The sequence below is a fragment of the Bombina bombina genome, chromosome 4 (genome assembly GCF_027579735.1).
Source record: "Bombina bombina isolate aBomBom1 chromosome 4, aBomBom1.pri, whole genome shotgun sequence".
NCBI classification, from domain to species: domain Eukaryota; kingdom Metazoa; phylum Chordata; class Amphibia; order Anura; family Bombinatoridae; genus Bombina; species Bombina bombina.
The window spans coordinates 982,970,010-982,995,087 of NC_069502.1; the positions used below are offsets into that span (position 1 = coordinate 982,970,010).

A 25,078-nucleotide genomic window follows, 5' to 3' on the forward strand; every position below is an offset into this window, starting at 1 on the left:
CAAAATGTCCATAGAATGTTGGCAAACAGATCCCTGCCGATAGTATGAAACTCTCCTCTCTCAGGTGCCTTATTCTCTCCTTTGATAACTGAAGACGGATCTATGGAAGTGAGGGACAAACAAAGGCGACCAATGTGTGTATCCAAAGTGATGGTATCCCACCCTGCACATGTATTCTATACCCAGGGTACTCACACTTTTGCTGAGCACACCAATGTGCTGGTAGGCGCGGACTGGCTATCTGAGCAAACCAGCTTGCTCTCTCCGGTACACTCTCTCATGATGGTAACAGTCAGACTCCTGGCCGCTTGCCTTCTCTGACAATGTTACTCTCCACCGCCAACAGGAACCCACAGATATCCCCAAGGATTGGTAATGAGAATATACTTGTAATGGAATCACATATGATGATATAAAATAGACTTTTTAATCATTGTTAAAAACAACAATACAGATTCCACAAGTAAAAACAAGATATGTACTCTTTGCTACGCGTTTCTCGGCTACAACTTGGCCGTTTCTTCAGGCATAATTGTACAAACATTTGAATCGGCTATATATTGCAGCTCATTACCAATCTCAGAATACCCCCCTCCCCCCTTTTTCAGCCAATGGGCGTGTTGCCTGCAGCCTCTAGCTGTTAGTAAACCCGCAGCTGATACTAAATAACCCAGTCTAAACCAACCCATTCACTAAAATCAAATATATATATGTTAATACAAAGTTGCCAATATTGTCATATACTTAAAGCTATTGGAAATACATTCATTTAAGCGAAGTTTTACTTACATATACACTATATTGCAACATTTAGTCTATCAAATGTATATAACTATTTCTCAAATAACATCAGAGCTTTTTTATTCAACGCTATACAATTTACCTCCAATGTGTCCCAATAGGGATTGAGACAGCCTCCAATTTTTTAGTTGAATAAAACTTCATTATGCTGGCGATTTTAAAGGCATAAATACTGATTTAAGTTGTAATACAATCTATACTAATTTATAATATACTGGAGGTTCTCACAATCTATAACTTTCTCATATTGTTTATTAGGGGAACCTAATGCTCTTCCATAATATATATTGAATGATGTTGGATTATATCCTCTTGCGATTAATCTCTAACTAAAAGTGGCCTCTTTTTCTCATTAAAGGGGTATGCCCTATATGCGATTAATCTCTAACTAAAAGTGGCCTCTTTATTTCATTAAAGGGGTATGCCCTATATGGGATTATATTAAAATAAGAATATATATAAAATATGTGGAAGTTGTATCATGACCTAAAATGAGCCACCAAATAAAACTGCAGTAATCTATTTATAGACCTAACTGTATTGCGCTCGCCAATTAAAGGGATATAACGCTACAATTTCCAGAAGTATTCAATGTCCTAAAAAGTATATCTAAGGTTAAAACTTAACATAGACTTATACTGCATTCCTATATAGTCTATGTTAAGTTTTAACCTTAGATATACTTTTTAGGACAACTGAATATATAACAACATATATCCCTTACAGGGTAATGGATGAATTTAAAAGGATTCTAACTAGATAAGGAGTCAAAATTCGTATATTGAATACTTCTGGAAATTGTAGCGTTATATCCCTTTAATTGGCGAGCGCAATAAAGTAAGGTCTATAAATAGATTATTGCAGTTTTATTTGGTGGCTCATTTTAGGTCATGATAGAACTTCCACATATTTTATATATATTCTTATTTTAATATAATCCCATATAGGGCATACCCCTTTAATGAGATAAAGAGGCCACTTTTAGTTAGGTTATATCCTCTTGCGATTAATCTCTAACATCATTCAATATATATTATGGAAGAGCATTAGGTTCCCCTAATAAACAATATGAGAAAGTTATAGATTGTGAGAACCTCCAGTATATTATAAATTAGTATAGATTGTATTACAACTTAAATAAGTATTTATGCCTTTAAATCACCAGCGTAATGAAGTTTTATTCACCTCAAAAATTGGAGGCTGTCTCAATCCCTATTGGGACACATTGGAGGTAAATTGTATAGCGTTGAATAAAAAAGCTCTGATGTTATTTGAGAAATAGTTATATACATTTGATAGACTAAATGTTGCAATATAGTGTATATGTAAGTAAAACTTAGCTTAAATGTATGTATTTCCAATAGCTTTAAGTAGATGACATTATTGGCAACTTTGTATTAACATATATATATTTGATTTTAGTGAATGGGTTGGTTTAGACTGGGTTATTTAGTATCAGCTGTGGGCTTACTAACAGCTAGAGGCTGCAGGCAACACGCCCATTGGCTGAAAAAGGGGGGGAGGGGGGTATTCTGAGATTGGTAATTAGCAAAGAGTACATATCTTGTTTTTACTTGTGAAATCTGTATTGTTGTTTTTAACAATGATTAAAAAGTCTATTTTATATCATCGTATGTGATTCCATTACAGGTATATTCTCATTACCAATCCTTGGGGATATCTGTGGGTTCCTGTTGGCGGTGGAGAGTAACATTGTCAGAGAAGGTAAGCGGCCAGGAGTCTGACTGTTACCATCGTGAGAGAGTGTACCGGAGAGAGCAAGCTGGTTTGCTCAGATAGCCAGTCCGCGCCTACCAGCACATTGGTGTGCTCAGCAAAAGTGTGAGTACCCTGGGTATAGAATACGTGTGCAGGGTGGTGGGATACCATCACTTTAGATACACACTTTGGTCGCCTTTGTTTGTCCCTCACTTCCATAGATCCGTCTTCAGTTATCAAAGGAGAGGAGAGTTCCATACTATCGGCAGGGATCTGTTTGCCAACATTCTATGGACATTTTGATGTACTGATCACTGTGCACATATATTGGACTTATTACCATTCGCTATATCCACTTTATGGTGAGAGTCCACGCTCTATTCCCATTTTGTATATAGTATATATTTTATATCTATCTTAAGGGCATAATATAATTTTTACTCATTAGTAGTTATTAGCGCCCTCTTGTTGCTCTATAGTATTGAGATCTAGACTCATTGCTGGCCCCGTCAGTACTCTCCAGCGCTTTGTCTTAAACCATTTCTGGGTGCTTTCTGACGTGTGCTTTGGGTCATTGTCCTCCTGTAAGACCCATGACCTCTGGCGGAAGCCCACATTTCTGACACTGGGCCTTACATTGCACCACATAATTCTTTGGTAGTCTTCAGATTTCATAATGCCATGCACACAGTTAAAGGGCCACTGTAAGTAAATATTTTCTATGCCTGTTACTAACTAACTACCCCAAATACGCTTTTTATCAATAGCATTTCATTAACATATCTCTACCGTATATCAGAAATCTTGCCTGCAAATTTAATTGTTTTCCAAACCCACTCCGTGGGTATCCTTTGCTCTGTACCAATCCGTTTACAATACCTAGGTTTCAAAATGGCGCTTTAAACACAAAGTTATTAGTTTAAGTATTTTGAACACGCAGTGCTGAAAATAGTGGGCAGGATAACGTGACATCATCGGCGAATAAAAGATATGACTTTTAGAATGTTATGGAACTTCGTTTTGGAGAAAATATAGGTCAGTAGGTTTTAATTAATGTTTATTAACTTTAATATGTTAGTTGTTTAGCTTAAAAATTATAACAGAAAGTAATCCTTTAAGACATCCAGTGTCTGAATCAGCAAAGCAACCTCAAAATATCAGTGAACCTCCACCAAATTTCTTTAAAAGCCTCATTTCTTTTTCTGAAAACAGTAGACTGATGGGCTTTACCAAAAAGCTATACTTTTGTTTTGTCTGTCCACAACACATTCTCCCAAAAGGATTTTGACTTCCTCAGGTAAGTTTTGGCAAACTTTAATCTGGCGTTTTTATGTTTCTGTGTCAACGGTGGGGTCCTTCTGGGTTTCCTACCATAGCGTCTTTTTTTTCATTCAGATGGCGACGTATAGTGTGAGCTGACACATTTGTACCCTGTGCCTGAAGGTCAGCTTGAATTTTGGCTGGAAGTTGATTTAGGTTCTTTATCCACCATTTGAACAATCCTTTATTGCAATCTTTGATCCAGGGAGATTAGCTTCAGTGCCATGGACTGTAAACTTCTTGACAATGTTGCACACCGTAGACACAGGAATATTAAGATCTCTGGAGATGGACTTGTAACCTTGAGATTATCCATGCTTTTCCACAATTTTTTTTTGCAAATCCTCAGAACATTTTTTGCTGCTCTTTCTCTTCTCCATGCTCAGTGTGGCACACAGAGACGCACAAAAGAAAGGTTGAGTAAAATTTTCACCATTTTACCTGGTTGCCAGTGTGATTTCTATATTGTCAACACCTATTAATTGATACAGGTGAATTTAATTACAAATTACAGGAGCATCACAAACTTATTTCTTACAATTTTGAGAAGGTTTTCCAGTATTTTTTCCAGTATATTTTTGGAGTTTTGCCTGGAATGTGTCAGATTTGGCTTTTTTTCTTCTTCTTTTTTTTGTGTCATACCAATACAAACAAGAGAAATAAACATGAGAATGCCTAAACATTTGTAATTGCAACAATTTTCTGGGTGAAGTGTTGCATTATCTGACCGAAATGCAGGGGTGTCAATATTTTTGGCCATGACTGTGTGTATATGTATGTAAATATATAAATATGTAAGTGACATAATTTGTTCTAGCCTAGAATACAGAGCAAACAAGCACACTTTACCAACATTTTAATTTGACTGACAGAACTATTCAAAAGCAATGCCCTTTCAGTATTGGGATTTTTTATTGTATTGCCTTACTTTGTGATGTGCTTGTATTACATAAAAGGGCACAGAGTTATTTTAATATTATATCTTCATTTTTCAGTACACAGTTGGAAGATCAGACGTAATCTCGATTACTTGGGAATTCCCACATACTGGGGATCAGGTGATTATGAGTTCAAATCCTTGAGGTAAAAATTATTCATATTAATTGAAAGTTGATTAGAAGTCTAAATCTGGCTAGTGCGGTTAAACTTTTCCAAACAGCTTTTTGTCATTTGCAGAAACTTCATAACATGTCTGTTGAAAAGGGAAGTTACCCTAAAACCTCTTTTTATGATAACAAATATTTCTAAGTAAGACATATATTTGTTTTTGGAACATGTTTTTTAAAGGACAGTCTACTGCAGATATGTTATTATTTAAAAAGATAGATAATTGCCTGTATTACCCATTCCCCAGTTTTGCATAATCAAAATGGTTATATTACAATACTTTTTTTTAAATTCTTTGATTACCTTGTATCTAAGCCTTTGCAGACTGTCTCATTATCACATTTCTTTTGACTTTGACAGACAGTCATTTTAGCAAATCAGTGCTTACTCATAAATAACGCTATGGGAGCGAGCACATTATTTTCCAGTAGACTCTCCCTTTAAATGTGAAAATGTATATATTTTTTTAATATGGGCATATGAGGGTGTTTAGCCAAAGCTATTGATGAAACTACTTGAAAGGATATATAATGCTTCAAATGGATAAAACTATGATGTGGCTTGAGCAGTAAAACAAAATTGAATTGAAATCTGGAATTCCTAAATCTAGAAAAAAATACTAAACTTTCTCATTAAAGGGACATTAAACACAAATTATAAGATGCATTACAATTTACCTTCATATTTGAGAAGAATTTTGCAATGACAACTGGAACTTCATTTTGACAAATGAGTATATTTTTTTGTTTTTGTTTTTCACTGATTTCCCTATCCCCCAGAACATTAGAACCCTTGCTAACCAATCACACTATAGTATTAAAGGACCATAAAATATTACCTAAAACGAGTCTCAAGAAATCATTAAACATAATCAGTACATATTCCACCTTCAAAAATGCTTAGCATTTAGAAAAATCTGTTTTGTAAACGTTGGATTTTAATAGTTTTTATTTATTGCAATATCCGCCTCAACTACAGTCCTCCGTGAAAATCACTTCCCCACATTAACTTTTCCTCCAATTGAAACGATGAAATTATAATCTATTATAAATATTATAATTATGTATGTGCGCTCCATTAAGCATGCACAATTGTAATAAACCATCCGAGTATGTTCAGTTCATTCTTCCTTACATAAAGTAAAGAAGACTGAGAGGTGTAATAAATGCTTTTGCTGTTGGTCCCTTTACATGCTGATTGCATGTGTCACTCCACAGTTCATCTCTTACTAGCACTCATTATTCCTCGCATTTTCGCAGATCACACAGTGTGGATAACATACCTAATAAAATAAGTTTTATCTGTGTTACCTAAAGCTAGATGGCCAATGTTACAATAGGTCATAAACTTTCCACAAGTAATACAGTACAGCAATGTACCCCTAGCTCTCACCCTGGCGATGTACGAGCCTGCCCCGTACCACATAGTGCTCATGCCGGGTACACAGAGTTCTCATGTACCCTCCAAACACGCTCATGTAAAATAGTTTGTAATGCCCAGCAGTAAGGTGCTTCTGCAGTACCGTCTGTAATGCTCGGGGGATATCTCTCTATCAGACCAAACTTGGCCAGTAGACTTCTTATCCTGCGTCAAGTGGAATTATAGGAAATATCCCACAGCAGAGTAAGTTAGTGAAATGAGGTAGGCAGTACTCACAGTAGACAGGGTAGTCCTTCAGGGCAATAAGAAGAAGACAGAGAATGGTCAAGACAGGCTGAGTCCGGCAGCAGGAAGACAATCCAGCAGTTAAGCAGTTCAGGGGTGAACCAATAGGAAGAGCAGGAACAGGCAGGTATCAGTATCAAAGGAAATCCAGCAGAGTAACAGTTCAGGGGTAAACCAATAGAATGGTCAGACAGGCAGAGTTTGTCAACAAAGTGGCAATCCAGTAGTTCAGTGGTTAAGCAAGCAGAGTGGTCAGACAGGCAGAGTTCAATATCAGTATGGCAATCCAGCAGTTCAGGCGTTAAGCAAGCAGAGTGGTCAGACAGGCAGAGTTCAGTAACAGTATAACAAGCCAGCAATTCAGTCATTCATTAACACAGTACCCAAGAGCACAAGTAGCAACACCTATACTTGGGCATAGGTGAAAGGAACTGAGGCACTTACAGTACATAGGAAGACTTTGCGCCACAGGAGGAATCCGGACCAGCATCAGAGAGAGCGTGCGGTGATGATGTCACCGCTAGTGCCAGAAGCTACCGCTGCGTCCATGGCAACGGCCTGTACCGCGGTAGGAAGGAGCGGTGTGACAGCGTCACCCTCAAAAGCAACACACCCTAAACAACTTTTTATTTAAATTAGTTTATTTGTGCACTCTCAGCTATTTTTACTACAATAAATACTCCCTGAAAGCATGACTTCCTTAGCCGTTTGTGTTGCCGTGGTTGAACGATCACATACAGTTACATGGCTGTCTTCACTATATGTGTAGATCACAATCACAGATGTAAGGGGACAAATACAATTATTGGTTTTTTGAAAATAAGGATTTTAATTAAATACAATTTTAATACATATTAGTGGCTAACTGCTCATTATTACAGGGGATAACAAAATCATGTATAATAATGCAGCTACAAAGAATACATGCTGCCTACTTCCCACGCTGCAATCACACTGGTAAGCAGAGAGCTCAGGGTGGATACTTCTGCTCTGAGCCGGTGATATAGGAAAAATACGTCACCGGCATCAAAGTGCGCTCTCCCGCACATAGAACCTAGGTTATCCTCTGTGATAGGGCTAATATGAGTTTCACAGAGGGTTTGTCTATAAATAAAATGTAAATTACCAATATCATTTAAACAGTACTTAAAAGTTTAAAATTGCAATAGCATTAATTTAAGTACTTAATTAAACATATTTAATGCTTGAATACATTTTTTGGGTTTAAAGGGACACTGAAACCAAATTTTTTCTTTTGTGATTCAGATAGAGCATGACATTTCTAATTTACTCCTATTATAAAATTTTCTTCATTCTCTTTTTGTATCATTATTTAAAATGCAAGAATGTAAGTTTAGATGCCGGACCATTTTTAGTGAACAACCTGGGTTGTTGCTGATTGGTGGATAAATTAATCCATCAATAAAAAAGTGCTGTCCAGAGGTCTGAAGAAAAAAAAAGAAGCTTAGATGCATTCTTTTTCAAATAAAGATAGCAAGAGAACCAAGAAGAATTGATAATAGGAGTAAATTAGAAAGTTGCTTAAAATTGCATGCTCTATCTGAATCACGAAGAAAAAATGTGGGTTCAGTGTCCCTTTAATGTTCCTTTAACTCTGTTTGCATGTGTACAGTTAATGAAAAAGACTGGGGTAGAATGCCCTATTCTCTTTCTTTAAAGGGATATGAAATCCATTTTTTTCTTTTATGTTTCAGATAGAGCATGTGATTTTAAATAACTTTCTTATTTACTTCTATTATCAAATGTTTTTGTACTCTTGGTATCTTTGGATGAAAAGCAGGGGCATATGCCTAGAAGCCGGCCCAGTTTTTCATGAATGTTATACATTTGCAAGAGCACTAGATGGCAGCATTATTTCCTGCCATGTAGTGCATATGCTCTGTAAGGGGGCGTGAACCAGTATTCAAACACCATGCCTGCTCAGAGAGAATGGTGGTGTGTATAGCATCTGTGAAATTTGTGTCATACAAGCGACTGCTGACTCTGAGCAGGCATGTTTCTAGGCAAAAATACTTCTATTTCAAACTGAAACGCATTCACGCACACTTTTCTATCCTTTTATAAGGAACCGTAAATCAAAATGTGTTGGCGCTTTATAAGTAACCAAAAAAATTCTAATAATAATTAGACTTGGTTTTTGCTGTAGAATACCTTGATTTAACTGTAAAAGTGTTGTTTGCTTTACACTTTCTAGAGAGGATGGTGCTCAGATTTCTACTTAAAGGGATATAAAACCCAACATTTTTCATTCATGATTCAGATAGAGCAGGACATTTTAAGCAACTTTCTAGTTTACCCCTTTAACAATTTTTCTCCGTTCTCTTGGTCAGCTTTGTTGAATGAGCAGCAATGCACTTCTGGTTGCTGACTGAACACATGCGTGAGCCAATGACAATCAGTATATATATGCATCCACCAATCATCAACTAGAACCTAGGTTCTTTGCTGCTCCTGATCTTTTATAGATAAACCTTTCAGCAAAGGATAACGAGAGAAAAAAGCAAATTAAATAATAGAAGTAAATTGAAAAGTTGTTTAAAATTGTATTCTGTATCAGAATCATGAAAGAAAAATTTTTCATGTCCTTTTAAGTATGCAGAGATTGCTTGTCCTAGATAAGTGTTTCTCAACTGCAGTCTTCAAGTACCCCTAACAGGCCAGGATTTCCTTATATCTGAACTATAGAACAGGTGAAATAATCAGCTGATCAGTAACCATGGTTACTAACCTGTTTTCACTCAGCTGGTTATGTCACTTGGGCTCTAGTTTAGATATTATGAAAATCTGGCCTGTTCGGGGTACTTGAGGACTGAAGTTGAGAATTACTGCTCTAGATTCATATAATACACATGTAGAGCAGTGCACAAATTCATTAAAGTAAATGTAAAGTTTAATGAATAAGTGTCTGGTGTCATGAGATGCAGGACACAGCATAGAAGGTACAACGCTATTTTATTGCAAAGCATAGAAGTATACAGCTTGTACAACTCATCTCACTTGGTAACTGCGACATAGACAATAACGGCCCTAAACCACGCCCCCACCCGGTGACATCACGTCCCACTCATCACACCTGGTTTTTAAAAATACTATTAAAAACAGGGGCACTTTTATTCATTAAACTTCACATTGAAGCATTTTTAAAAAATACTTATGTTTTTCTTTAGGGAAACCAGACCGCGATCCTCCGCCCGCTTCTCATGCTGTACTTAGCGTATTGATGATGAAACCGGCTTCCTCCAATTGTTGCATGGCCTCACGAGGAACGATTGGAGGAAGCCGGTTTTGTCATTGCGATGCTAAGTACAGCAGGAGCTGCGGGTGGAGGATCGTCGGTCTGGTTTTCAGAAAGAAAAAGTTAGGCATTTTAAAAAAATAAAAAAAACTCTTTAATGGAATCATGGAATAAAAAAAATGGGTTTCATATCCATAATTACTGGAGAATTGAATTTTGAATGTTATATTCCTTTGGTTTAAGCCTCTCTGTAGTTTAAATAGATTTACCTTTAGGGGCCTTTATACGTTTTATAAAGGATGACTTGTTTTAAAAGTCGGAACTCAAAATCTAACAGCCGCCTACATAGTGAAATAAAATTATATTGAGTTTGGAATCTATGCTGACCACCTTAAAGAACCAGTAAATACAGTAAATTTGCATAATCAACAAATGCACAATAAAAAGACAATGCAATAGCACTTAGTCTGAACTTCAATTGACTTTAGATGTTCAGTTATGTCTATTTCCACTACTTCTATATCATATAACAGCCATCAGCTAATCACAAAAGCATATACATTACATATATTTTGTGAATCCTTGGACATGCTCAATAGGAGTTGGTGACTCAAAAAGTGTAAATATAAAAAGACTGTGCACATTTTGTTATTGGAAATAAATTGGGAAGTTGTTTCATGACTCAGATAGAGCATGCCATTTTATAGTTTAATTTTGACTTGAGTTTCCCTTTTAACTCAAGACTAGGATGACTAAAAATGAAATGTTTTGTCAATTTCGTATTAAAAATGACACAGAATTGATATTGGCTTGTTTTCTTTTTTCTGATGAGCATATTCAAGTTATATGACAATACTGCTACTTTGAAGTTTATTTCTTTTTGTATCTACTTTTCAGATTTTCATCAAATATAACTCACTCATGAGATCTATTGCCTTCCAAATAGCATTAGAATATGTACAGTGGTTTTTGCTGTAGCTTTGTCTAAAAGTCTTTGTATGGTTACATTAAACGTCACTTCTTCATATCTGAATAACTAAAAAGATACCAATTCAATTAACTTCAACTATGCATTTTTTACAATAAACCAGATTAATGTATAAAATCTCATCGAAATGCGTCTCATACATATATTTTTTAAGTTTAAAGGATAGAATATCATAATTGAAATGTGCATTGAAATTTTGAAGTAGAAGGATTTTTGCTATTTAATTCCATTAGCTTGTCATTTTTTTTTTTCCGTTGGCATACACACACATTCTGTGAGAGTCTGTGCACAAGTATTCGAACACTACACCTTTTCCAGTGGTGGCTTGTATTATACAAGGGAAATCTTCATAGGTACAGTACAAATACCACCATCTCTATTAAAACTATAGCTGCACTCTCAGATCTGTTTAATACAGCTTTGCATTCAAATAGAATAATGTTGTTCAAAGGGAAGTGAACATTTTATTTGGTCTCTGTCTCCAACATTCACTCACATATATTCATGCAATTTGTATTGTATTAACAGTTACAGGTTTATGGTAATGGACCGATTGGGTGCGGATCTACAAAAAATATTAAATGATTGCAAGGGGAAATTACATGGAACAACCGTTATGCAATTGGGTATTCAATTGGTAAGTAAATTAAGAGTTGGAAGTGCGAAGTGTTTGGTTAACACAGTATAAAAGTGTAACATTTTTAAGTGTAAATTCATTTATTAACTTTTCTCAAAAGTCCTTTGTTCTTTCATGTCAAGATGTTGAAGGCACTGCAACACCAGGCATTTTCCACTGCCAGTGATAAATTGCTTGCATCCTGTTGTTGTATAATTCACCTATATGTTCACAAGACCTATGGCTACTACGTAGTACCTCTTCCCTGGAAAACCCACATGCACTCCCTCTCCGTATGAGTCCTAAGAAGCCCTCAAACTATGCTCTGTCTGCAGATTACCAGGCCTCAAAGAACACAATTAAGAAACTGCAAACTACTATTTCACTTCTCAAAAACTGTTAACCAACACAATGCCCAGTTACAGGGAGAACTCTGGGTCTCCCAGAGCAAATCCTCAAAACAAAAAACTAAATGATAAATCTGTTAACTGTCAATTCTAACGTACTTTAACTACATGTTTATCACTACAATGGCCCTTAAATGTGCTGTGAAATACTTGCCACACACTGTATTCGGAAAAGTACATAAACATATTTATGTTGTTCTCTTGTTAATTACAAATCCAAGAGAAAAAACTGAGAAAAGAAAAGGAGGATTGGGCACACTACCTTCTAATTATAGTAAAAGTCCTACTTTACTAAGGTACTAGTTAAAATAATACCGGTTACATATACATTGTCTCCAGATACAGCTAAGGCCAAAAACTACGGTTGAGACCTTAAAGATAGGACAGGATTTACACACTAAATTGCTTGGTCTATCACAGAAACATAGCCCCCAAGTATTAGCGGCCAATATGCTGGAACTTCAGCATCGGTTAGGTGTGTGTGTTTGAGAGAGGCCACAACTAAACACACACAAAAGCATTTCATCCTGTAAATGGGTGTTTATCAATGCATACAGTATAAACAATGATACCTGAATGACTAGTGATCGCACCGGTATTTAAACCTTATTCTATTGAGCTCTATCCCCCAAGCTGACTTCACAAGTGGGATCACTTCACGCTCTGTGGACGCTCATTAGGCAGTGATAATCCACGGCAACCACCACTTACCAATCAGCTGATAGGGGGTGTGTATTAAAGGGACATGAAACCCAAAATGTTTCTTTCATGATTCAGATAGAGAATAACATTTTAAACAACTTTCTAATTTACTTCTATTATCTAATTTGTTTCATACTCTTGGTATTATTTGCTGAAGTAACAGCAATGCACTACTGGTTTCTAACTGAAGACATGGGTGAGCCAATGACAATCGGTATATATATTCAGTCACCAATCAGCAGTTAGAACCTAGGTTCTTCACTGCTCCTGAGCTTGCCTAGAAAAACATTTCAACAATGGAGATCAAGAGAAGGAAGCAAATTAAATAATCGAGGTAAATTGGAAAGTTATTTAAAATTGTATTCTCTATATGAATCATGAAAGAATTTTTTGGGGTTTTATGTACCTTTAACATCATCACGTCAACTCGGTTGGTAAACAACGCTGCATGCTATTCATGGTCAAGTAATAATAATACCACGTGACTCCATAAGATCAAAAATATTTGTGTTTCACATTGTATACCTTAAAGGGTTACTAAATCCAAAATGTTTCCTTAATGATTCAGATAGAGCATGCAATTTTAAACAACTTTCTGATTTACTCCTTTTTATAAATTTTTCTTCGTTCCTCTTTATTTAAAAGCAGGAATGTAAAGCTTAGGAGCCGGCCCATTTTTTGTTCAGAACCTGGGTTACGCTTGCTTATTGGTTGGCTTAATGTTATTACCAATAAGCAAGCGCTATCCAGGGTGCTGAACCTAAAATGGGCGGGCTCCTGAGGTTTACATTATTGCTTTGTAAAAATAGATAGCAAGAGAACGAAGAAAAATTGAAAATAGGCGTAAATTAGAAAGTTGCTTAAAGATGCATGCGATATCGGAATCGTATATAGTATAGAAAGTTGCTTAAAATTGCATGCTATGTCTGAATCATGAAAGAAAAAAAATGTGGATTTAGTATCCCTTTAAGTATTTAACCCCTTAATGACCTACACTGTACACCGTACGTCCTCAAAAAAAAGATAGTTAATGACTGAGGACGTACGGCATACGTCGTCAGTCTTGGAAAGCGTTGGAAGCGATCCTTAACGCTTCCAGACGCTTTCCGGATATTGCAGTGATGCCTCGATATCGAGGCATCCTGCAATAACCCTTCTTACCCCTCTGGTGCAGAGAGAGCCACTCTGTGGCCCTCTCTGCACCGGACATCGATGGCCGCAATCGTTGGTGGTTGGAAGGCGGGTGGGCGGCCATCGATGGATGCTTGTCGGTAGAGGTGGGCGGGGTAGCCGGGGATGGGCACGTGCACAGGGAGGGAGTGGGTGGGAACCATTACACTATGGAACAATTTTGTAAATTAAGTGTGAGAGAGGGGAAAATAAATTAATAAATTTGCATACTGTATGTAAATATGCTTAAAAAAAGATACCTTTTATTTTAGTACTGGCAGACTTTCTGCCAGTACTTAAGATGGCGGGGACAATTGTGGAGTGGGGGAGGGAAGAGAGCTGTTTGGGAGGGATCAGGGGATCTGATGTGTAAGGTGGGAGGCTGATCTCTACACTAAAGCTAAAATTAACCCTACAAGCTCCCTAATTAACCCCTTCACTGCTGGGCATAATACAATGCCAAAGCCATATATGTCTGCTATTTCTGAACAAAGGGGATCCCAGAGAAGCATTTACAAGCATTTGTGCCATAATTGCACAAGCTGTTTGTAAATATTTTCAGTGAGAAACCTAAAATTGTGAAAAATGTAAAGTTTTTTTTTTTTTTATTTGTTCGCATTTGGCGGCATTAAATATACCAAAATGGGTCTAGATCAATACTTGGGGTTGTCTACTACACAACACTAAAGCTAAAATTAACCCTAAAAGCTCCCTACATGCTGCCTAATTAACCCCTTCACTGCTGGACATAATACACGTGTGGTGCGCAGTGGCATTTAGCACCCTTCTAATTACCAAAAAGCAACTCCAAAGCCATATATGTCTGCTATTTCTGAACAAAGGGGATCCCAGAGAAGCATTTACAACCATTTATGCCATAATTGCACAAGTTGTAAAAGTGAACGATTTTTTTTATTTGATCGCATTTGGCGGTGAAATGGTGGCATGAAATATACCAAAATGGGCCTAGATCAATACTTTGGGATGCCTTCTAAAAAAATATATATATATATATATATACATGTGAAGGGATATTCAGGGATTCCTGACAGAGATCAGTATTCCAATGTAACTAGCGCTCATTTTGAAAAAAGTGGTTTGGAAATAGCAAAGTGCTACTTGTATTTATTGCCCTATAACTTGCAAAAAAAGCAAATAACATGTTAACATTGGGTATTTCTAAACTCAGGACAACATTTAGAAACTATTTAGCATGATTGTTTTTTGATGGTTGTAGATGTGTAATAGTTTTTGGGGTTCAAAGTTAGAAAAATTTTGTTTTTTTTCCATTTTCCCCCTCATATTTTATAAAAAAAATTATAGTAAATTATAAGATGATGAAAATATTGGTATCTTTAGAAAGTCCATTTAATGGCTAGAAAAACTGTATATAATATGTACGGGTACAGTAAATAAGTAAGAGGAAAATTACAGCTAAATACAAACACTGCAGAAATGTAAAAATAGCCCTGTTCCCAAACGGACAGAAAATGGAAAAGTGCTGTGGTCATTAAGGGGTTAAATACATAGTAAAGTGAATATATCAAAATATCACTAAAAATAACAAAGAAATATAAAGTGAATTACTGACTGTGAATAAAAATAATTTAATATATACGTAATATTGTCCCTTTAAATAAAGGATATCAGTCCCAATAGGCATCCAGCACTGTGTTTTAATGTCTCTGAAAGAAATTGCATATAGTGTTCCAACAATTTAAAAAAAAAATTAAAAATTCCAAATGAGACAGTCCACTCACATTAATAAATGCCTTTCATATGATTATCTGCTCATACGCTGCCACTCCCAAACACAGACGACATGTTGTTTGCAATAATAATATCTTCTTAAAGTAGAACTTTTACTATAATTAGAAGGTAGTGCGCCCAATCCTTCTTTTCTTCTCTGTTTTTTCTTTTAGATTTGTAATTTACTTGAGAAAGAAGGCAGCATCGAATTGGGAATATATTTTTTGTTTTTCCCAGTCTGCTTTTCTAAATTAACCCAGACAGTGCCAGTAATAATTTGTTCTTCTACTGTTAATCCAAGTCTCTCTATTTAATATTTCTGAATTTATTTATTAAACTGATCTTAAAGGGATATTAACATATTTTCATTATTTATTTTGTTCATGTTTTCTGTCATTTAAAGGGACAGTATACACCAATTTTCATATAACTGCATGTAATAGACACTACTATAAAGAATAATATGCACCAATACTGATATAAAAATCCAGTATAAAACCGTTTAAAAACTTACTTAGAAGCTCCCAGTTTAGCTCTGTTTAAAAGGTTACTGGAACACTCACTACAAGTGGGAAATAGCAGACACTACTCCCTCCCCCTTCCTTTGCATATGAAAAGACCCTTTACACAAACATGAGCAAGCTGGAGTATGTAAGCGTTGGTATTCTGCTAAAACTTTGGGGCTTGGTTAGGAGTGTGAAAATCAGAACAATGCTATTTAGAAATAAGCAAAACTATCCATTTTTAAAAACAAACAAACTGTATGGGCTTTATAAATGGATTATCTACAAAACATTTATGCAAATAAAAATCTAGTGTATTATGTCCCTTTAACTCTGAGTCTCTATAAAGTAATGGGTGCTGCCATATTGGATTTAAAGGACCAGTCAACACAGTAGATTCGCATAATCAACAAATGCACAATAACAAGGCAATACAATAGCATTTACTCTGAATTTCAAATAAGTAGTAGATTTTTTTTTTATAACACATTTCAAAGTTATGTATATTTCCTCTCCCCCTGTACCATGTGATAGCAATCAGCCAGTCACAAATGCATATACGTATAGTCAGTGAATTCTTGCACATGCTCAGTAGGAGCTGGTGACTAAAAAAGTGTAAATATAAAAGAGTGTGCACATTTTTTTTAATGGAAGTAAATTGGAAAGTTGTTTAAAATGACATGCTGTATCTGAATCATGAAAATTTAATTTGACCTGAGTGTCCCTTTAAGTTGTCCTTTATCTGTTTCCCATGTTAAAGGGAAAGATATAAAACAGACAATAAAACAGACTGTCCAAACAAGGCTCTGTGTGCGGAACATTGGATAGTCTAAAATTCCACACAGCTTTTTTTGCACAAACAGAGATAAATAGAAAACTAGTTTAAATATGTCAGCGCCCATTACTTTATTGAAACTAAAGTCCTTTTATAGAAACTTCACTTATTTTTTCAATATTTAAACAACTAATATAATTGTAAAAATATTTTTTTTAATACATCATTATGCCTAGCATTTACTATTTAACATCCCTTTAAAGGGACACTAAAGTCAAAATTAAAATTTCATGATTCAGAATATGAGAAGAGAAGAAACAATGGCACTACTCAAATTAGTAATACTTATTGAAAGTTCCCCTAATAGATTATCACAATGATGAGTATATTTAATATTAGTATACTCCAGTGTACAATTTTTAATCAGACAGGGGTTGGTGCTTGTACCTACTAACAAACTTGGCAAGAAATCAGTAGAGAACTGACAAGGGGTACAAATATAGCACTCTTAGAACGTTTCAATATACCATGATAAAGAATGGTGTGTTAAAAAATAACTTTTATTAGATCAAATTAAAAACCGGGGATTAACATACAATTTAAAATCAAAATTTGGGTCCACTACCAAAAGCCAGACACTATAGCTGCTAGCTTATAGAGACTAACACCCTAGTTAGGGTACTAAGAAGTCTCAAAATACAAATTGATAATGACACTATTCTTTTTGAAAGTAGCTCATGTAGTGTTGATAATGGCACTTCCTTTAGGTCTCTGGGTCAGAGATATATGTACCCCAAGGCAGAACATGCAGTGATCTGAAATGTCATCGCAGAAAATGCAGCATGTCTGCAGAAAGAACACGACACATGCAGGAACTATTATGTGCTTTAACTTTGCAGCACTGCTCCACATTAGGCTGTTCTTTTCAAACAGCTGTGCTCTGGCTGCGCTGTGTAAGTTTTCCTTAACACAGTGTATTCAGAGCAAAGTGCTGTTTGAAGAACAGTCAAATAATGCAGTAGTGCTGCAAAGCAGCATTGCATTGATTGTTAATTGGCTCTCAGGGATTATTGTCAAACTCGTCCCCCTAGCTTTTCCCAGTCTGCAAAGCAGTTTTTTTCTGAATGTAAGACGTTCGTATGAGCAATGCACCTTTTTTAATACTGCACTTCTATGTTAGACAAAGAGAAAAGGAAACAAATTTATTTAACAGACATTTTACAATTTCTTTTTTTGTCTGCAGCTAATTTGCAATGCAATTTTTAAAGTCTAAAACTTTACAAATGGCTTTATTTTCCAGTTAATCAACACATTGTTATTGTACTGGTGCTTTAGTGTAACTGCCTAATTTAAAATTTAATTTTATTTAAAAATGACCTGCAGAAACATTTTCACTAAAAAAATCTGATCGCAGAAAGTGAAAGAAAGTTCTGCCTATGGGTATATGTAGGATTATATGGGTATTGGGTATACAGTGTGTCACTGGCTATTGGTTATATTTAGTTAGGATATAATAGGATCATAGATAGAATGTGTCTTAAGATCAAATATACGTGGCTCTAAGAGTTTATTAATTCTCCTCTGTGGTTAGGTTAACTTATTTACAAAACTCTAGCCTAGTAATCTCAATGTAGACAGGCTATGAGTTATGCTTATAACATTCTTTAGAGTATATTGGGTAACCGTCAACCTGGTAGAAAATGAAGAATAAATTCCTCTATTATATCTTTTAGATTGTAATTTTAATATTATTGAAAAGAACCCATAGCTATGTGCCTATGATAACAAATATGAGAAGCCTGATAAGCTCCTCTTTTTTACCTATTAATACCTTAATTAATAATTCCCCTGGGGTGCTAGGTAGTACTACTACGGGGAGTCAGTTAGTCCTAAGTTTGGGACTTTGGATACTGCTGGTGATACCACTAATGGTTATTTAGGTTGGGATAGGCATAACCTTTATGCTAATATGCTTGAATAAATATCATTAATTGAAATCAACAGTGAGGTAGAGCCTAACCCGATATTGCTTTAAGGTATCACTGACAAATATCACTTCAGAGGATATAGATTAGGATAAGCATAAGCCTAATACCTGTCTTACCCTTTAAAGTACCACTTGTCTGATTTAACAGAATCGGCGTTGATTAAGAACTATATATATATATTGCCTTGTAAATATCCCAAATGGATGTCGGGATAAGGTTAGAATTGAACAATAACCGTTTGTTACCATTGGTGCAGCTAATAAATAACCGTATATTACCACTTATGCCACTAACCAATATCACTATGGTGAGCCAGACCTTAATACCCAAATTACCTTCTAAATACCGTTAGTTTGTATTTCTGATAAGGCCTAACCTTGGTGCCTGTGTTACTATTTTAAGTTGTTAACAAGTATAGTAGTCCAGCTGACTAAACTGGATCGGCGTTAGCTGAAAGCCGCAAACGCGGCAAATATTTTTAAACAAAATAGCGTTTTATCATTTTAAATTAAGGTAGTGGATCAACAAATTATTTTAAAAACAACAGAACAGGGAAGAACGGGGGGACGCCACTGACGCTTTTCGCCGTGGTGGCTGTATCAAAGGGCAGTCTCACTCTGTCTTCGTGAGCTTTAAATACCCTTCAATGTTAGCGGATTGGCTGCTGATGGAGGCCTTGGTTGTATCAACCGTTTTTATTGGTGGAGACAGTAGGTGTGTGAGGATGATGCATTCTAATTGGTCCATTCCCGTAGTCACTTGTTTGTATTAATCTTGTGAATAAGATTAACTGCTTATAATTTACGTTACTTATTAGTTGGGTGAATTGCTCTATTCAGCCTTCCATATGGTAATATTTAATATGTCGTCCTTTTATTGTGTATTTTACATTAGACATTTCTATCGTTATCCTTGAATTCCGATTGGTTGAGACACCTATCAGTCTTTCCTTTCCTCAGGTTCTCATTGGATGTTATTGGTGTCAGTCAGGCTTGCACATTAACAGGTCTAATCCTCTTTGTAAATCGTGAGGATATGTGTGAAATTCATTTGTCTGTTAGATTATTCGTCATCATGGCTTATTTGTTATTGGTTACCGAAACTGTCAGTTATGGTGGTTAAGTTTTGAGGAAGGGGAGTGAATAGTGATTTGTCAAAAATAATAACTGTCAATCTTCCACGTATGTCAGACTTCCCAGATACATGCCATTTTCACTGTTTTCCTCCCATATCTGGTTCTCGATATTCTACCATTGAATTTTTTAACCTGTCCATAACTATAACATATAAGACCCACTGTATATTTGCATCTTATTAGCCATGAATGATGAATAACCTTGCTTTTTTAAAACATCTTATTGATCCTATTCTAATCATAATGTGAGTTTGTTTAAATGTGACACATCTGACTGTGTTAAGTTCTTCATTTCCTTGGTTAGTAAAACATTATTATCATGTTCCTAATTACTGCCATAAAGTTGGTGATCTTTTGAGAATGCAAAATAATTAATAAAAATAATAATAATAAAAGATAAAATATAAAAATATAAAAAATAATAATAATTAAAAAATAAAAAACTTTCTATTCATGTCCACATGTCTTGTTTGTATTGTTTTGAATGATTTATATGAAAGTGTGATATGTAAAAGAATTGTGAATGTGAGATGATGCTAAAAGGTGCTATATTATGAGTGATAAAATAGGTGAAATTGGAATAATTCAAATTAACAATAAAGGTGATAAAAATTGTGCAGTCCCTAAGAGTATGGTATTAGTGAATGATATCGTTGTATAAACTCGATAATGGTCCCTAAGAGGGATAATATTTAAAAAGTATTATGTGCTTAAGTGTGATAGTGGTTTGAGAGAATTGTGATGGAGGAATAAAAAAATATTGATAATAAATATAATAGTGCTAAGGTGATACAAATTTACTTTGTTAGAATAATGTATCGACGTGATATATATATATTTTGTAGGTGAGTGCATATCATTTCATAAAATGTATAGTAATATTTACATATGGGGTCATAAACACTTTCTGTAATAATTATAATTTGCATTCTGGAATAAAAAACATTTAGATCTATTGGTTGTGATATGATTCGATGTATAGTAGTGTAATTTAATCCAATGGAATGTTAACTAAAGGTAGCATTTTATAGTTTGCATATCTTCTATGTATGTCACTTATTTGGGCAAAAATACATAATAATTATTGTTCTCATTGAGACCATATGGATTAACGGAATTGAGCAAATAGATCCATTTACATTCTGCCTGTAGTAATGCATCTTCTAAGTCTCCACCTCTGATGCCTAGTGATATTTTTTCTAGGCCAAAGAAAGATAGAAAATCAGTATTCGAATCATGTTTGTGTAAAAAATGTTTTGCTATCTGTGTATTCTTTTTACCTTTTTTCAGGTCTGATTCAGCGTTTCTTATGTTACACATATGTTCGCCCACCCTCTTTTTGAGCAGGCGTGAGGTCATTCCTACATAATTTAGCTTACAGCTACACTGTAATACATATATCACGCTTGCAGTAGAGCATGTGATATGTTGTTTGATGTAGTGTGTTTTGACAAATCTGTCTTGGATTTGTTTGATTTGGAAAGTATTTGGACAGTATGTGCAATTTCGGCATGGGTAATTGCCAGGGTAGGTAACTTTAGCCTTCTTTCTTACAAAATGGCTTTGGACAAGTCTATCCTTTAAGTTTCTAGACCTACGGTAACAGATGGATATTCTATCTCCAAGACTTTCATTCAAATCTGGATCATTTTGGAGAATATGCCAGGATTTTTGTATGATATGTGTTACATCCTTGATTTGTGAGTTAAAGGTAGTTATTAACCTTGTCTTGTTATCCATCTTCCTAGGTTTAGGAAATAAGAGCTCTTGTCTGGGAGTGTGTAGAGCTCTATATTTAGCTTTTTTTAGGCTTCTGTTGCTATAACCTCTTGCTTTCAATCTGTTTTCCAATTCTTTTGCTCTAATTTTAAATACTGAATCTGAGGAACAGTTTCTACGTATTCTCAGGAATTCACCTATTGGTAGGGATCTGAGAGTACTTTTGGTGTGAGCACTGCTATGATGTAAAATAGAATTTGTGGCGGTTTGTTTGCGGAAGAGATCAGTTGTTAGATTGCCATTTTCATCTTTGGTTATTTTCAAATCCAGAAAATTTACCTCCAATTGACTGCATTCATATGTTAATTTAACATTGATGTTATTACAATTAAGTATGTTCAGGAACTCATCCAGGTCTTGTTTGGACCCCTCCCAGATGAAGAGGATGTCATCAATATAACGGATCCAAAGTGGTATTTGTTCCATATAGATAGCATTGGCGTCTGAGAAAACTGACTCCTTCTCCCACCATCCTAAAAATAAATTAGCATATGTGGGTGCACATGCTGTGCCCATGGCAGTTCCACGTGTTTGTAAGTAATATCGATCATTAAATACAAAAAAGTTGTGATTTAATATGAATTTGACTAATTCGAGGATGAAGAGATTATGTTCATGAGACTCAGAAGAGTCTAGATCAAGAAAATATTTTACTGCTTCTATGCCCAAATTATGCTCGATGCTCGTATATAGAGACTCAACATCTGCTGTAATTAGCCATGTTTCTCTGGCTACTTGAATCCCTTCTAGTCGCTGGAGTACCTCTGTTGTGTCCCTGACATATGAGGGTAATTCTTCTACGAAGCATCTCAATCTTTTGTCAACGTATACACTGGCTTTTTCAGTTAAACATCCATTACCTGACACGATTGGCCGGCCAGGTGGATTTATTATGTTTTTGTGTATTTTGGGAATTAAATATAATGTTGAAATTCTTGGATTCTTGACTTGTAGAAATTTGAATTCTTTATTATTTATAGTGTGATTGTCCTTAGCTATTTCAATCATAGTATCATACTGTCTTTTGAATGTTGCTGATGGGTTGAATATTAATTTCTTATAACAGTTAACATCATTGAGTTGTTTATTTGCCTCACATAGATATTGTTCAACTGGCCAGATAACAATGTTTCCACCTTTGTCAGATCCTTTAATCAAAACATCATCCCATCCTTCAATTTCTCTAAGTGCCTTATATTCTTGTGCTGAGATATTCGCGCCTATATTTCTCCAACATAGGTGTGTCCGGTCCACGGCATCATCCTTACTTGTGGGATATTCTCCTCCCCAACAGGAAATGGCAAAGAGCCCAGCAAAGCTGGTCACATGATCCCTCCTAGGCTCCGCCTTCCCCAGTCATTCTCTTTGCCGTTGTACAGGCAACATCTCCACGGAGATGGCTTAGAGTTTTTTGGTGTTTAACTGTAGTTTTTATTATTCAATCAAGAGTTTGTTATTTTAAAATAGTGCTGGTATGTACTATTTACTCTGAAACAGAAAAGAGATGAAGATTTCTGTTTGTAAGAGGAAAATGATTTTAGCAACCGTTACTAAAATCGATGGCTGTTTCCACACAGGACTGTTGAGAGGAATTAACTTCAGTTGGGGGAAACAGTGAGCAGACTTTTGCTGCTTGAGGTATGACACATTTCTAACAAGACGATGTAATGCTGGAAGCTGTCATTTTCCCTATGGGATCCGGTAAGCCATTTTTATTACATAAGAAAAAAAGGGCTTCACAAGGGCTTTTAAGACTGTAGACATTTTCTGGGCTAAAACGATTGATATATAAGCATATTTTAATACTTCATAGCTTTGAGGAATTATTTTATTCTTGGGAATTAGCTAAAATAACCGGCAGGCACTGTATTGGACACCTTATTTTCTAGGGGCTTTCCCTAATCATAGGCAGAGCCTCATTTTCGCGCCTCTATTGCGCACTTGTTTTTGGGAAGCATGACATGCAGATGCATGTGTGAGGAGCTCTGATACATAGAAAAGACTTTCTGAAGGCGTCATTTGGTATCGTATTCCCCTTTGGGCTTGGTTGGGTCTCAGCAAAGCAGATACCAGGGACTGTAAAGGGGTTAAATATAAAAACGGCTCCGGTTCCGTTATTTTAAGAGTTAAAGCTTTCAAATTTGGTGTGCAATACTTTTAAGGCTTTAAGACACTGTGGTGAAATTTTGGTGAATTTTGAACAATTCCTTCATACTTTTTCACATTTGCAGTAATAAAGTGTGTTCAGTTTAAAATTTAAAGTGACAGTAACGGTTTTATTTTAAAACGTTTTTTGTTCTTTGTTATCAAGTTTATGCCTGTTTAACATGTCTGAACTACCAGATAGACTGTGTTCTGTATGTGGGGAAGCCAAGGTTCCTTTTCATTTAAATAGATGTGATTTATGTGACACAAAATTTAGAGAAAATGATGCCCAAGATGATTCCTCAAGTGAGGGGAGTAAGCATGGTACTGCATCATCCCCTCCTTCGTCTACACCAGTCTTGCCCACACAGGAGGCCCCTAGTACATCTAGTGCGCCAATACTCCTTACTATGCAACAATTAACGGCTGTAATGGATAATTCTATCAAAAACATTTTAGCCAAAATGCCCACTTATCAGCGAAAGCGCGACTGCTCTGTTTTAGAAAATACTGAAGAGCATGAGGACGCTGATGATATTGGTTCTGAAGTGCCCCTACACCAGTCTGAGGGGGCCAGGGAGGTTTTGTCTGAGGGAGAAATTTCAGATTCAGGGAAAATTTCTCAACAAGCTGAACCTGATGTAATTACATTCAAATTTAAATTGGAACATCTCCGCGCCCTGCTTAAGGAGGTGTTATCTACTCTGGATGATTGTGAGAATTTGGTCATTCCAGAGAAATTATGTAAAATGGACAAGTTCCTAGAGGTCCCGGGGCCCCCCGAAGCTTTTCCTATACCCAAGCGGGTGGCGGACATTGTAAACAAAGAATGGGAAAGGCCCGGCATACCTTTCGTCCCTCCCCCTATATTTAAGAAATTGTTTCCTATGGTCGACCCCAGAAAGGACTTATGGCAGACAGTCCCCAAGGTCGAGGGGGCGGTTTCTACTCTAAACAAACGCACCACTATACCCATAGAAGATAGTTGTGCTTTCAAAGATCCTATGGATAAAAAATTAGAGGGTTTGCTTAAAAAGATGTTTGTTCAGCAAGGTTACCTTCTACAACCAATTTCATGCATTGTTCCTGTCACTACAGCAGCGTGTTTCTGGTTCGATGAACTAGAAAAGGCGCTCAATAAAGATTCTTCTTATGAGGAGATTTTGGACAGAATTCATGCTCTCAAATTGGCTAACTCTTTCACCCTAGACGCCACTTTGCAATTGGCTAGATTAGCGGCGAAAAATTCTGGG

General features: G+C 35.9%; 1 protein-coding gene across 1 annotated transcript in view; it reads left to right on the forward strand.

The window, feature by feature from the left end:
• The window catches only part of VRK2 (VRK serine/threonine kinase 2), a 250,139-nt gene that overhangs the window by 32,188 nt on the left and 192,873 nt on the right, over positions 1-25,078 (forward strand). The window contains exons 5-6 of the mRNA XM_053712032.1: positions 4,836-4,923; positions 11,385-11,493. Of these exons, the coding sequence (XP_053568007.1) occupies positions 4,836-4,923; positions 11,385-11,493 (197 nt within the window). The remainder of the gene's footprint in view (positions 1-4,835; positions 4,924-11,384; positions 11,494-25,078) is intronic.